The following is a 14,984-nucleotide window of genomic DNA, read 5'->3' on the forward strand; positions in this document are numbered from 1 at the left end:
ACTATACCATTGAGCACAAGCTTATCTCTACCAATAGGGTTGTGATGCCTTGTCCCAGCAAACTCAACTCAATCAACTGCATTACCCTTTGTGTTCATTGTTGGATCAACTTAAGGCTAAAGCCCAAATCATGAGAACTTGTGGGCCTTGATGATTGAGTTTTGGCCGACCCAACTAGTCCTCCCGATTATTCAATGCGCAACATATAGTTCTTTAAAGGCAAGCTAGTCTTACCAGTTGTTTCAACTGGGGGCCATTCAGGTGTCCTTCAAACCCAGCAATGTGTTGCTTCTCAATTTTTCTAGAAGGGAATGTGTGACTCTATCCAGATCTAAATTGGTGGATGTGCCATTTGTCAACACTACAAGTATGATCGATTACCTACAGGACTCTTGCAACCCCTTCCAATACTGACTCAATCTTGAAGGATATCTCCATGGATTTTTGTGATCGATTTACCAACTTTGGACGATAAGACTATTGTTCTAGTTGTGGTTGACCACATCACTAAATACTGCCACTTCTTACTGTTGTCACACCCATTGATTGCAGCCTCAGTGGCTAAGGTGTTCATTAAGGAGGTGGCTTGCCTTCATGGCCTTCCTAGGTCCATTGTATTTGACCATGACCCAATATGAATGAGCCATTTTTGGACGGAACTCTTTCAATTCAAGGGGGTCAAGCTAATGAAATCCACAAGTTACCATCCCCAAACTAATGTCTAAACGGAAGCGATAAATCGAAGCCTCGAGACCTACTTTGCCACCAGCATGACTCCATTCCGAGCGCTTTATGGGTATGATCCTCCATCTCTATTGCCAATATGAGAAAGAGACCACATCTATAGTTGCTTTGGAAGAGAATTTCCTACAATGGGATGCTAACTTGCATGAGACGATGGAAAACTTACTACGAGCCCAACAGTGGATGAAATGGGCCTATGATAGGAAGCACAAGGAGGTTGCTTATCAAGTAGGAGACTCAAATTTTCTTAAACTACACCCCTGCAGACAAGTTTCCATGTGGGGTTGAGGTGATAACAAGTTGAGCCCACACTATTTAGGTTCATTCAAAATCTTCGAGCAGAAAGTTGGGCCAATTGCCTAAAGGTTGGACCTTCCGGCCACACCCAAGTTGTACCCCGTTGCAATGGACCAAGCCTAGTATGATAACATCTCCAATATTACCTAGATTCTTCAACGAATGGCCAGCTTCTTATAGAGCTTGCATGTATGATGTATCATTGATTTCCGGTGGGTACGCCGTGGCCATCATGTCATTCTTGAGGCATTAGTGGTCTGGGATCACCTTCCCAAGGAGGATCCCACATGGGAGCCTTACTTGAAGTTACAAACTCACTTCCCTACTCTCAAGTCTCAACCTTGAGAGTAAGGTCTATCTTAGGCAAGGAGGGCCTGTTACGACCACAAGGGAACAACAACCAATGGTTAGCCATGTATACAAGAAACAGCCATGTTGGCTCCTCCTAGTAACCCAATTGTTCTAAATGGCACCTCCTAGTCAACCAACTTACAACAGAATGGTTGTAACTAATAAATACTGTAAAGGAAGGTAGAATGAAATCAGGCGATTATTCTAAATTTCCTTTCCCCTCCCTCTCTCTACCTACTCATATTTCAGGAGATTGGTTCCCCTAAAGAACTCTGAGTTAGGCAGACAACTAACAAAATATTTCCCCACTCAAGGGGGTCCTTAGTTCCCAATAGAACACCTAATTCAAGATTCTGAATTAAGCTTCGTAGTTTGTATGTATATATGCTTTTTGGTGGGGGTGAGGGGGTCATCTTGGACTAATACCTAGTTTCTGGAGCATTAAGCGATCTAACTATGTGATGCCACCCTATGGCAATATCATCTACCAAAACATCCTTGAAGTCATCTCTGATCCAAACATAAAGGAGAACTTTAAAAGTAAATACATATATCAAGACCAAAATAAGTTGCTCCTCACAGAAAAAACAAGAAATTGGAAAACAAGAAACAATTAGATGACTCAACAAGACAGCCTCCTAATCCATCTTTCCAAAACCTGGTTTTTGAAGAACCAAGTCAAAAAGCTCCAATAAGCAAAGCCATATAACTTTTCCAAGTCCAATGTTTACAAGATAAACCAGATTAAATAATCTGCAATCTCATCAGCAGTTCTAATCTAACCCAACTTCAATGTTTACAACACCCCATGATAGGTGATAATAATGATAATATTAAGGACCTCCAAAGCATGCAAGCACAGCACTTCAGAGAGAACTTTATATGCATTCCTTATCATGGAAATTAACCTAAATTTGAATAACCCAGTGAGCAATCCTGGGTTCTTAGGGAACAAGGTCAAGGACCCATCCCCAAGTTTCTCATCAATAGAGACTTGTGAATCTCGATCTCCCTCCACCTATATTTGAATAACCCAGTGAGCAATCCAATCATAGTATTGCAATAAAGGTAATAGTTCTGCTCTTGTCAAGTCACCTTCCCCAAGAGCACACAAATACACCATTAAAGCAGTATCCATCAAAATTGAGCTTAATACAATCGACTGTCAGTTGGATATACTTTTTTTTTTTTGATAATTGAAAATGATTTCATTAAACAATAGGAATAAGATTTTACAAGAATCCCTTGGAGAGGCACGAGATGCAGCCTCCCCTAACCGTTACAAAAGATCAAAAATAAAATTACAATGCTGCTCAGAATAAATGCTCCCTAGTAGACCCCTGTTTAGCAAGATGATCAGCCAAAGCATTTGCCTCCCTACCCACCCACTGATATCTACATGTTATATGCCTTGTAAAACATTTAACTTTTTTTATGAGATCCCTATAACTCCAAACAACTGAGTCTGGATTTGACAGCCAGCCCACAATCACCTTAGAATCCCCTTCAATCAATAGGTTCTCCACTCCTAGTTGATTGGCAATCTGAATTCCCTGTACTGCAGCCAATATCTCAGCTCTTCTAGAGTCCCCTATCCCTATCGGGCCTGAGAATAAGGATATGGTGTTGCCATTTCCATTCCTCAATACTCCTCCAATGCCAGACGGTCCTGGGTTACCCTGGCTGCTTCCGTCAAAATTCAGTTTAAAAAAACCTTCTGGGGGAGTTACCCAAACTATAGTGGCTCTGGTTTTCCTAACCAAAGCGTTATGCAACTGTGGCCCAATCTCTAGATGTCATCAAATGAAAAAGAGCTGAATGAAGCCAAGGATTTCAACCAATGGATATTCCTAGTTAAGATGCATTCCTTCACTTCCGTAAAAGACCTCTCTTTATCTTGGAAAATTCTAGCGTTTCTTTCTTCCCAAATTGTCCATAAGGTGGCTGCTCTGAAACATAACAAAGGTAGTTGGTGCGAATAATGATTTTACCTCTGCTGGTTGATTCCACCTACATCCAAACAAAACAAACATCCAATCCCAAAGAGCTGCAGAAAAGGAACAAAAAACCAGTAAGTGGTAACAGTCCTCACTATGAGAATTGCACAGTACACACCAATTTGGGGACAAACAAATAAAAGGCTTTTTCTTTTGTAAGTTCTCCAAAGTATTGATCTTACCAAGGTACACTTCCCAGCAGAAAACAGCAATTTTGGGGGGCACAAGCTTTGTCCAAACTTCTTTCACTGGGAAAGGCTCAAAAGAGGTACTCAGACAAAGGGATTTGAAGAAGGATGCACAAGTGAAAGAACCTTTTGAGATAGGAGTCCACACCCTTTTATCAGGAGAGGAGGGTCCCAAACAAACACTCTCTAGAATGGATAGAAGTTCAGTAACACAAGCAAGTTCCTCCTCCCTTAATCCCCTACGAAAACCAAAGTCCCAGTTCAAGGATAAAGGTAAAACTGGAGGGGGAAGAAGGACAAAGATAACCTCCTTTTTATAAAGGGAAAGTGCATACAAGGAAGGAAATAGGTCTTTTAGAGGTTGATTACCCACCCAAGTGTCTTCCCAAAAAAGAATCAAATTTCCGGAGCAAATATCATACCTTACAAATTGAAGAAACTTGGGGAGGACACCATGTATTGCCTTCCATGGTGTTGTTTGGGTAGCCCAATGAGATACCCCGGCATCCCAACTAAAGACAGAACAGCCATGAATACTAAGCACAACCCTGTGCCACAAACTTTCTCTTTCCAGAGGCCATCTCCATAGCCACTTTCCCAATAAAGCTTCATTTTTTAAGACCAAATTCCCTAATCCCAGACCCCCTGCCTCTTTACTCTGACAAGCTGTCTCCCAATTAACCAAGTGGTCCTTTTTCTCCTCCCCTGGTTCCCAAAGAAAATCTCCCATCATTTTTTCTAATTTCCTAGCCTCCCTACGGGAGATCCTAAACACAGAGAGATAATAGACTGGTAAATTTCTCAACCACTGGGTACCAAAATCTGCTTTCCCTAGGATTCCCACCCAAAGGTAAACCCAAATAAGTCAAGGGCCAAGAGGAAATAAAGTAGTCCAAATAGTTAGCAATAGACTCAACTTCATTGTCATCCAGATTGACCCCCACCACACAACTTTTTTCAAAGTTGATCTTTAGATTGGAAACTCTCTCAAAGTGTAATATTAGATCCTTAAGATTTCCCGCTCTTCTTGGTTGGCTTCCCTCACAAAAAATAATAATAACATCTGCAAACTGGAGATAAGTTACAAAGACATTATTCCTTCCGATCTTCCAACCACCTATTACCCCCTCCCTATTTGGCTTTTGATGTTAATCTACTCAACACATCCGCTACCAAGGTAAAAGGAAAAGGAGAAAGAGGATCACCCTATCTCAACCCTTTGCAGGCTGGAAAGAAATCCTTTACCACTCCATTCACTAGCACAGAGTAATGAACCGAAGTGAGGCAACCAATCACCCATAAGCACCATCTCTCCCCAAACCCACAAGTCCTAAGTATCTCCAAGAGGAAACTCCAATCCACCATATCATATGCCTTCTTAAGGTCCAACTTGCAAGCAAAGCCTGATCCCCCTGATTTCCTCGTATCCTCTACACACTCATTTGCTATTAGGATTTGATCGTTTATCTGCCTACCTTGTATGAAGGCTCCTTGAGCTTGACTAATGATAGATGGTAAGACCACTTTGATCCTTAAGGATAGAATCTTTGCCAAGATTTTATAGATGCTTGTCACCAAACTAATGGGCATGTAGTCTTTTGGGTGTTTAGCATCAATCTTGTTCGGAATGAGGGCTAAAAAAGTGGCATTTATTCCAGTGCTAATCACATGTCTCTCTTCAAACTCCTTGAAAACCTCAACCAGATCCTCCTTAATTATTCTCCAACAATCTTGGTAAAAGGCCATGGTGAACCAATCTGGGCCTGGTGCCTTTGATCTATCCATAGAGAACACTGCTTGTTTGATTTCTTCTTCTTCAAAGTTCCTTTCCAGACAACCTGAATTGCTCCCGTCTAGCCTTTGCCACTCTAATCCTTCCAACCTCTCACTAATGTTTAGAGGTCCTCTCATCCTTGACTTTAAGTGATCCACAAAAATCCTTTCTATCTCTTCTTCAAAGGAGAAGATTTCTCCATCAATTTCTAATTTGGTCAGTTGGATATACTTCTGAATCCCGAAGTGTCTTCTTGAAGATAAAACTGCAAAGATCTACCACCCCCTTAGTATATTATTTGTGTTAAACATCTTGTATTCTTTCATAGTCTTCACCAAGTGAACTACTCCAAGGATATCAGTTCAATGAATGGTGAATACCTTTGCCAGAGGTGGTTTTTCTTTTCAAATGCTCTTGCATATTCCTCTTCTCCCACAATGACCAAATTATGGCTATTCCGATGCATTTGTGCAATATCTCTTCCCTTTAGGAGGAAAGGAGGAAAGAAAAATATCTAAATAGAAATTTTTTGGTGATCTTCTTCCTCAATATGGCCTTTGAAGCCACATGGAAAGATCTAAGGGGAGGGGAAGCATCTTCACTCTAGCCCTTCAATCAAAGGTCTACATGGCAAAGAGGTTCTATTGAGCATCTACAAAATTCCATTCAATAACCTTTCAAACTAAACCTATCATCATCATCACCATCCAAGCCTTATCCTAACTATATGGGGATACCTATCCTTTCAAACTTGACTAAATCATGCAATTAAGTACTAGGAAAGAAGTTCGTTGCTATTTCAACACAAAACACATCATACAAAAATTAAGCAGCATGGCTGAACATCTTCCCCTTTTTCTATAGCATAGTTCGACATCTTTTCCCTAGTTCCAACTATAAGTAATGGACTGTAAAAATGGTTGGACATTGTTCCCTTTACTCCTGGCATTGTTTAACTTCATTTCCCTAGTGCCAATTGTTATAATAAGTATAAGTGCAGTCCAATTCAATCCACGGGGCCATTTTTCATCATAAAACACAATCTAAAGTGTACAAAGGGATGCTAGGTGCACCAACAACCTCTGGCAGATACAAAAACATCAATAAAGTCGAGATTTCCACAAGTTAAAACTTAACCAGTCTTATGGCTAAAGTAAATAATAATAATAATAATAATAATGGGTAAATGATGATATACATAACCATTTGCAGGAATATTTCAAAGAATGAAAGGAGAATAATGCTCACAGACAATTATGAAGTTTCAGATCGAATTTAAAACGTAGTTACCTTTACTAACACTTCGACCAAGGTTATTATTCGTACGCAAAGGATCAATGACATTAAAATACTTGGCAACAAAGGGTTGGCCTTGATTTTCATGGCCACTAGGGAAAACAGCATATACTGTGCTACAAGCATCAAGAAAAAGTTTGTTGAGTAATAGCTCACCACCATCCTTTCTAGGAGGTTCCGCTGCAAATTTCAAAAAAGAAACAAACAAAACACTGTTTAAATTGCTAATAAATTTAGTCAGAAAATGCAACATAAGTTAATATTGTACTTGCAGCACTCCATTTAAACCTGTCATATCTGGAAGTGAACCAATTGGAACTGGACCCCAGAGGCTAACACAGAAGTTGTCCCAGTCAAAATTACTAAAAAACTCCAGAAAGCGATATAATACCTACAGAGTACAGACGCCAAGAAAGAACCTTTAGGAAGAAAGTTATATAAGTCTACAATGTGTGTATGTGTTGGGAATATGGTTACCTCAAGTGGCCCAGCAAATTTATTATTGAAGACGTGAAATATGTATAGAACCAGGGTCTCAAGAGCATAAGTTGAAATAAGTCCATGATGAGCCCCCAATATGCGGCTTTCATAGTAGCACCAAGCCTTGATCAGTATAATGCTGCGCTTGAATAAATGGTTTTGACTTATCAAATGGTCAATCTGAATAAGAAAGGATTATTTGTCAGTGAAAAAGTAAACAAAATCACTTCTATTGCCTTGCATAAAAAAATTAAAAGAATGTATAAATATAAATTGTGGATACATGAGCCCAGGATTATATCACCTCACCTCATCAAGAAAACAAAGGGTACATAACCCACCAAGCTGGTTAAAGGATATGTCCACAACTATATTCTCTACGAGACACTTTATTATCTTCACCTGTGAGTAGATGGTGAAAAAAGATAAAGATAAATCTCATTATACCAAGTAAAGACAAAGAGAGAATTGTCAATAGCAGTGCCAACTCATTATCAATAACAGGTGCTGCCAGGGAAAAGAAGACAATCAATGACAAACCACAAGGATTTTAACTTGTTTAGCTTAGAAGCTGCAGGAATATCTATCAAGCTAGCAAAGAGATGATTCAGTGATTTAAAAGGTGCGCCTGTGCACGAGTTAGGCGCAAATGTGCTTCTGCCGAGGTCCTAGGCGCAGCACTTAGGAAAGGTGTGCACCTGGTGTGCCTTGTGCTTCAGCCCAGTTGTGCGCCTTTTCAAAATTTGCGCATTTTTCTCTTTTTTAAGCCTACAGTTGGGCCGGGGGCTCCACCCCCAGACCCCCCACTAAGTCCCTTGATGCAATCCCTCCAAGAACCCCCTATTTGCTAATGCTGTTTTTGAGATTATCAAAATATTCGCTAATAAGCCCCAAATCCTTTCTACTTCCTCTTCCACCCCCCTTCCTATCTTCTACCTCCCTCCCTTCTAAACTCACTGCCCTACCTCCACTCTCCTTCCTCAAAATAACAGGTTGTGTAGCTGGTGTACCTGTTTCAGGCAAGGCACACACATCAGTAGCCAAAACTGAATGGACACACTTACCTGGAGATGGAGGAGGATCAACAATAAAGGTGGTTAGGAAGCCAGGTTTGGAGTCCAACACATCAGATTTAACCTCTAAACTTTGTTTCTGTTGACAGGGAATGGGAGTTTTAACAGCTCTGGTTGTGCCAATATCCTTCTCTGGTACACCCTTCTCTATTGCTTCCATGCAAACCTTCAAGGTCTCCTCTTGTCTCACTTCCCGTACTCCCTGTCCTTGCTGGGATACTAGGGGTAAAATCTCTAAGTCAAGGAAGAGAGTAATCTGCTCAACTTCGACCGCAAGTACTGCCTACCCATAATCCTTTGTTCCTTTTTCATCTTCCAAGAACAGTTCTTTAGTGTTGAACTCTCTACTTCATTCATATCAATCCCCACCGTTTGATCAATACTGCCCAAACTTGAGTATTCACTGGAGTCTGAAACGCAATCACTGGGGCTGTCTTCGAAACCTGAATCTGAGCCCTGCAACATTGGGTTTTGCTTTTCAGGAGAAGCCAGAGCCTTCCCTTTGGTCTGTACCCATATCATCAATGAATGCCACCCCTGGCTTTTGTTTGGGTTTTGCTCTGTCACCGATTTGATCAAGGAGGAAGAAGATGGACCGAAGTCATCATCCATCATCGGGCTTGCCTTAGGGCTCACATGCCCTTTAGCTTTAAGTATGTCATGTGCCACTGCCCTTTGAGGCCCAATAGTTGGGACCAATGGATGATTTGAGAGAAAACACCCATGCTATGACGACCCAGGCCCAATTTCCTTATTAACTCTCGCATGGTCACTTAAAGTGCCACATGATGGGTTAGTAGATTTCGACCATAATAACCCAGACCGGTTAAACACTAATATCCCAACTGGCTGAATCACCCCTTCTTTTGAAATTTGAACTTGGGGTTGCTTCACACATTGATGTCCACTACTCGCAGCCTCAGCGTAAGACCAGCCACGTGCCATGCCCCTTTCTATCCTGGTTTTATAAACTTCTGTCCTTGTTAGTTCATCTTTTCCTTTCCCCGGAGTTTGTTTTGCTATTTCAATGTCACTTCCATTCTCCTTTTCTTCAGCCATTTGACCTCTGCCACATAACCAATCTTCTTCTACATACTCATCTTCTTTCCTTTCTCTCTCCCTCCACAACTCAGCTTCAATGGCTGTAACTAACCTGGCTGAGTACAACACTCCATCAACCAGGACCTTTACCGAACAGGGGATATCTTCCAAATTCACATTACTCAGACATACTGCAGCTGAGTGGAGGTCTTTAACCAAAAAAAAAAATCCAATCTTGCTTTACACAGAGAAGCTATAGAGGCAAAAACATCTGAAATCCAAAGACGAAAAGACAAACCCAAGATCTGAACAATTACTTCGTCTCTCGCATGCAAATCCTTGGAGTTGGAGTGAGGGGTCCATTTTGAAAAAGTCACAGAGGTTGACTCCAATGGACAACACATAGCATGGAGTTCCATTTTCTCTCCTACTAACCCAAGAAGGGCTTTACATTTTTCAAAATGGGTTAAGATAAAGCTTAACTTCAGCTTCTTCAGCAATTCTCTTCCAGTCTTTTGGTGGGACTGTCAATGTTACAATAAATTTCTCCTTCCAATCATTCTTGAACATGTTGCAGACCATTCTACAATCCTTTGCTGTTTTAGCTATAATATGAATTTCTGTTGCCTTTTTGGGCTGCTCCTGCTCCCTCACTACAGAATCTCCATTGACCCCCTGTGTTTCTTCTACAATCTCCACTCTACTACATTCTTTAGCTTCCTCCTGAGCAATGAAATCCTTCAAATTCCTTGTGACCTCTTCCCAGCCTGTCCCATTCTTTCCTTCAGGGAAGCAGACCATCTGCTTTTTTTCCTTCCTCAAAGAATTCCATAAGCACCACATACCTTACTTTATTCTCCCTTCTTTCTGCTACATACCTCCTTCCATCAATGATCAATCTCAGTTGAATCTTTGCATACAAACTTCCTACTACCTGAATAGCATCCTCCATTAAGATTCCTAACAAAGATTACACCCCCATTTGCTAATGTTGTTTATCCATATATCCTAATAAGACTTTTTTTTATAAGTGACAAAAGACAATTAAAATTATAAATTCATTTTTTGTTGGGAATCTTAAGAATTTAAGACCCTAACATGGACTTGTTTGGGCTTGCCTCAAGGGGCTTGGTACAAAGGTGGCTTGTAGAATCAAGAAAGTAGAAAGTTGAACATTACATTAAATATTTGAAGTAATGCAACTGGGAAAAAAAATAAGAGATTGGGAGTTCTACATGCTTGAAAATGTTTTATATGTGTTTGATTATATTTTTAAATATGTTTTACATGCCATGTTTATGTATTTTGATTAAGATAATATGTTTTTTTGAATATTTCTTTTAAAATTTAAGTTTATATTTTTAATTTAAGATAATAGGTTTCTCTAAAACATTTATTTTCAAATTTAAGTTTATATTTTTAAGTTAATATAATAGATTTTTTAAAACATTTATTTCCAAACCTAAATAGCCTCTATATGTGCAAGGGTAAGGCTGTGTATATCTGTCCCTCCCCATACGCCACATTGGCGGGAGCCTCGTGCACTAGACTGCCCTTTTATTTATTTCTAATTTTTAGTTTCTATATGTGCAGGGGTAAGGTTGCATACATATGTCCCTCCCCACACCCCACATTGGCGGGAGCCTCGTACACTAGACTGCCCTTTTTTTTATTTTTTTTGCATTTTTTCAATTTTTGGGAATTTTTTGCATTTTTTTGCCTTGCTTCAGAAAAGGTGTGTGCTCACCTTGCACCTCACGCCTTGTCAGATATTCGACCAGACCTGATTTCCTTCCTGAAATAAAGGGAAAATAAGAGAGGGAAACAGAGAGAAAGGAGAGGAAGAGAAGAGAAGAAAAAGAGAGGTGAAGATGAAGAGACAGTTCGGTTGTTCTCAAAAGTGAGAAAAATCACACTCCCCAGCCAACCAGAATATATATATATATATATATAGAGAGAGAGAGAGAGAGAGAGAGAGAGAGAGAGAGATTTCTATTCAAAGTACAATGACCTTTGTGCCCCTCTTTAAGTATGGAACACTCTATTCAACCTCAAACATAATAAACAAAACAATCTAGAATAAAATACTCTAAAATGTCTCAAATACCCCTGGACTATCGACTCTAACACTCCCCCTCAAGCTGGAGAGTATATATCATATAATCCCAGCTTGTTACATATATGATCCACCTTTCCCCAACTCAACCCTTTTGTGAATAAATCAGTCCACTAACTCCCTGTATTCACATGTATTATATTTATCACTCCACTAAGCACTTTTTCTCTTACAAAATGATAGTTGACTTCAATGTATTTTGTTCTCTCGTGGAATATTGGATTAGATGCAATGTGAACAATAGCTTGATTGTCACAGTACAACTTCATAGGATTGTTGGGTGCATACCCAATCTCTTGGAGAAGGTTCTTCAACCACACTAACTCACAGGTTGTGTGTGTCATAGCTCTATATTTAGCTTCATCACTGCTTCTTGCAACCACTATTTGTTTCTTACTCATCCACGTTACCGGATATCCTCCAAGAAAAGTACAATACCCTGTAGTATACCTTCTATTAGACAATGAGCCAGCCCAATCTACATTTGTATAACCCTCTACTTCAAGACTTCCTCCTAATTTGTATAATAATCCACGACCTGGAGCCCCTTTCAAATACCGTACAATCCTCAAAACTGCATTCCAATGGGGAACCCAATGCTTCTACATAAACTGGTTAACTACACTCACTGCAAAGGAAATGTCTAGCCGGGTAAAGTCAAATAATTTAACTTACCCACTAACCTCCTATACCTCCTAGGATCACCAAATTCTTCACCTGCATCAGTGCTTAATTTGGTGTTCGGTTCCATAGATGTTTTGGCTGGTTTAGTACCCAACAATCCTGTCTCTTCTAACAAGTCAAGCACATATTACCTCTAACAAAAATTTATGCCATGCTTCGACCTTGCTGCAACTTCTATGCCCAAGAAGTATTTCAAGTTGCCAAGATCATTTGTTTGAAAGTGATCATGTAGAAAAACCTTCAATTTATCAATACCCAACTTATCATTACCTTGTAATGACAATATCATCTACATATACCACCAATAGGACCTTTAGCTTCAAAATCATAGTTGAACACCAAATGATCAACCTGACATTGCCTCATACCAAAGTCTTTAATTACCTCACTAAATCTACCAAACTAGGCACGCGAAGATTGTTTCAGTCCGTAAATTGTCTTCTTAAGTCTACACACCTTACTATCCTCCCCCTAAGCAACAAACTCTGGTGGTGGCTCCATATACACCTCTTCACTAAGATCACCATGCAGAAAGGCATTCTCAATGTCAAGATGTTACAAGTATGGGTGAGCATTGTTCAATTAAAACAGAAAAACCGAACTGAGAATTTCGGTTTCGGTTTTTTCGGTTTTCAGTTATTTTGGTTTTACATTCGATTTCGGTTTCTGGATTAAGAAATTCGGCTAACCAAAGAAACCGAATTAATCGAACTTTGTTATTTATAATATATACATATATTTATATATATTAATATATATGTTACATATCATATAGAATATCTATAATATATTATATTATATGTTAGAACATATAATATTATATATTTATATATTTTATAATTTATATAATAATATATTAATGTATATTAATATATTAAATAAATTCAGTTTTAAACAAAAACCGGACCAAAAATTTCGGTTTCGGTTACTTTGTTTTTTATTATTTCGGTTTCGGTTCGGTTTTACATTTCAAATTTCAGTTTTAAAAAAATCGGTTCATTTAGTTAGGTTTTTAACCAAATAAACTGATTGCTCACCCCGATACAAGGTCCAATCAAACATAGCTGCTAAGGATATCAACACATGAGCTGAGCCAATCTTGCCAACCGAAGAAAATGTCCCTGTATAATCCACACCATACAACTAAGAGTACCCTTTGGCCACTAACCTAGCCTTCAGGCACTCTATGCTTCCATCTGGTAGGTATTTGATTATATAAACCCACTTACAACCTACAACATGCTTACTAGGCAAAAGAGTGGTGAGCTCCCAAATGTGATTATGATCAAGTGATGAGAGTTCCTCTTCCATTGCTTTACACCACTTTAGGAGGTAATAGCTTCCTGGACATTCTTAGGAATAGAAACAGTAAACAAAAGGGAAACACACTGACGATAGGAAGTAGAAAGATGAGAGACCAAAGCATAGTTAGAAATAAGATGCAAAGTACAAATATGTTTACCTTTACGCAAGGCAATGGGAAGATCAAGATCAAACGGAGAAGGCATCATAGGATTAAGAACAACTGTCGGATCTGTAGACAAAGAAGAAACTGGAGGAGGAATCGGTATCTGTCAATGCGTATACGCGTGCCTGATAGGTGATCGCTCAGTAGGAACTTACAGTGGAGGAGATGAAGATGTGGCAATAATAGGAAGAAGATGAATGGGGGGTCATCATCAACAGGAACTGGAAGTGGAACCACAAGGGATGAAAGAAGACTATCACTACTCATAAAGAATGGAATAGACTCAAAGAAGGTGACATCAAGACACACAAAGGAATGTTGAGATGATGGATGATAACACTTATAGCCCTTCTATGTCCGAGAGTAGCCAAGAAAGATACACTTGGTAGAGCGTGCATCTAATTTTGTCCATCCCTGGGCATAGATTATGAACAAAGCATACACACCTGAAAACCCTTGGAATAAGAGGAAAATGAGACAATGTAGGAAACAAGACGAGAAAGGGAGATCGACCTCCAAGGATAGACAATGGCATCCGGTTAATGAGGAAACACGTTGTAAGAACAACATCACTCCAAAAACGTTTAGGAACACTCATGTGATGCAAAAGGGACCGAGCAGTCTCAAGAAGATGATGATTTTTGCATTCAGCCACCCCATTTTATTGAGGTGTATAGGTGTAAGAGGTTAGATGGATGATCCAGTGTTGTTCCAAGTATTCTTGAAACGAGGTATAGAAGTATTCTTTCCCATTGTCAGAACGAAGAATTTTAATGTGAACACCAAACTAAGTGTGAATTTCAGCATAAATTTTTTGAAAAATGAAGAACAATTCACTCTTTTCTTTCATAAGATAAATCATGTCATCCTTGAATAATCATCAACAAATTTTACGAAGTACTTATAACCATTGTACGACACAACTCTATTCGGACTCAGAATGAACTAAAGAAAAAGGACTCGACCTACAACTATCGACTCTAAGACTGAAGGAAACCCGATGATGTTTCCCGTACTGAGATGACTCACATTCCAAAGAAGAAAGATGACACAAAGACAAAACAAGTAACTGAAGTATCTTGAGAGAAGGATGGACAAATTTGCAATGCCACTGAAGAGGTGTAAGAGAAGACTAGAGAGCTACTACCGAACCACCACCATCAAGATAATACAATCTACCAGTTTCATGCCCTCCACCAATCTTCATCCCCATCTTAAGATCCTGAAAAAGACAAGAATCAGGAAAGAAGGTTATAGAACAGTTTAGAGATTTGGCAATTTTTGCTAACAAACATAAGATTGAAAGGGAATTTGGGTACACACAAAACTAAAGAAAAAGATAACAATGTAGTGTCTACATTGCCAACACCACAAATGGGTGAGGTAGAACCATTAGCTAAAGTGACTATTTGTGATATAGAAGATGGAGAAAGGGAAGAAAACAAACCTGCCAAAATCAACAATCCAAGGTGAGG

At 39.4% G+C, this 14,984-nt stretch overlaps 1 protein-coding gene across 3 annotated transcripts in view; it reads right to left on the reverse strand.

Annotated features, from left to right (window-relative positions):
- LOC104600345 (uncharacterized) overlaps positions 1 to 14,984 on the reverse strand; it is a 44,833-nt gene that overhangs the window by 12,548 nt on the left and 17,301 nt on the right. For all 3 annotated transcript variants that reach the window (XM_088895434.1, XM_010263235.3, XM_010263236.3), the window contains exons 4-7: positions 7,437 to 7,529; positions 7,125 to 7,307; positions 6,936 to 7,038; positions 6,642 to 6,827 (exon numbers count right to left, since the gene is read on the reverse strand). In XM_088895434.1, the coding sequence (XP_088751560.1) occupies positions 6,642 to 6,827; positions 6,936 to 7,038; positions 7,125 to 7,307; positions 7,437 to 7,529 (565 nt within the window). The remainder of the gene's footprint in view (positions 1 to 6,641; positions 6,828 to 6,935; positions 7,039 to 7,124; positions 7,308 to 7,436; positions 7,530 to 14,984) is intronic.

Source organism: Nelumbo nucifera, chromosome 1, assembly GCF_055504915.1.
Source record: "Nelumbo nucifera cultivar China Antique chromosome 1, China Antique-T2T, whole genome shotgun sequence".
Classification (NCBI taxonomy): Eukaryota; Viridiplantae; Streptophyta; class Magnoliopsida; order Proteales; family Nelumbonaceae; genus Nelumbo; species Nelumbo nucifera.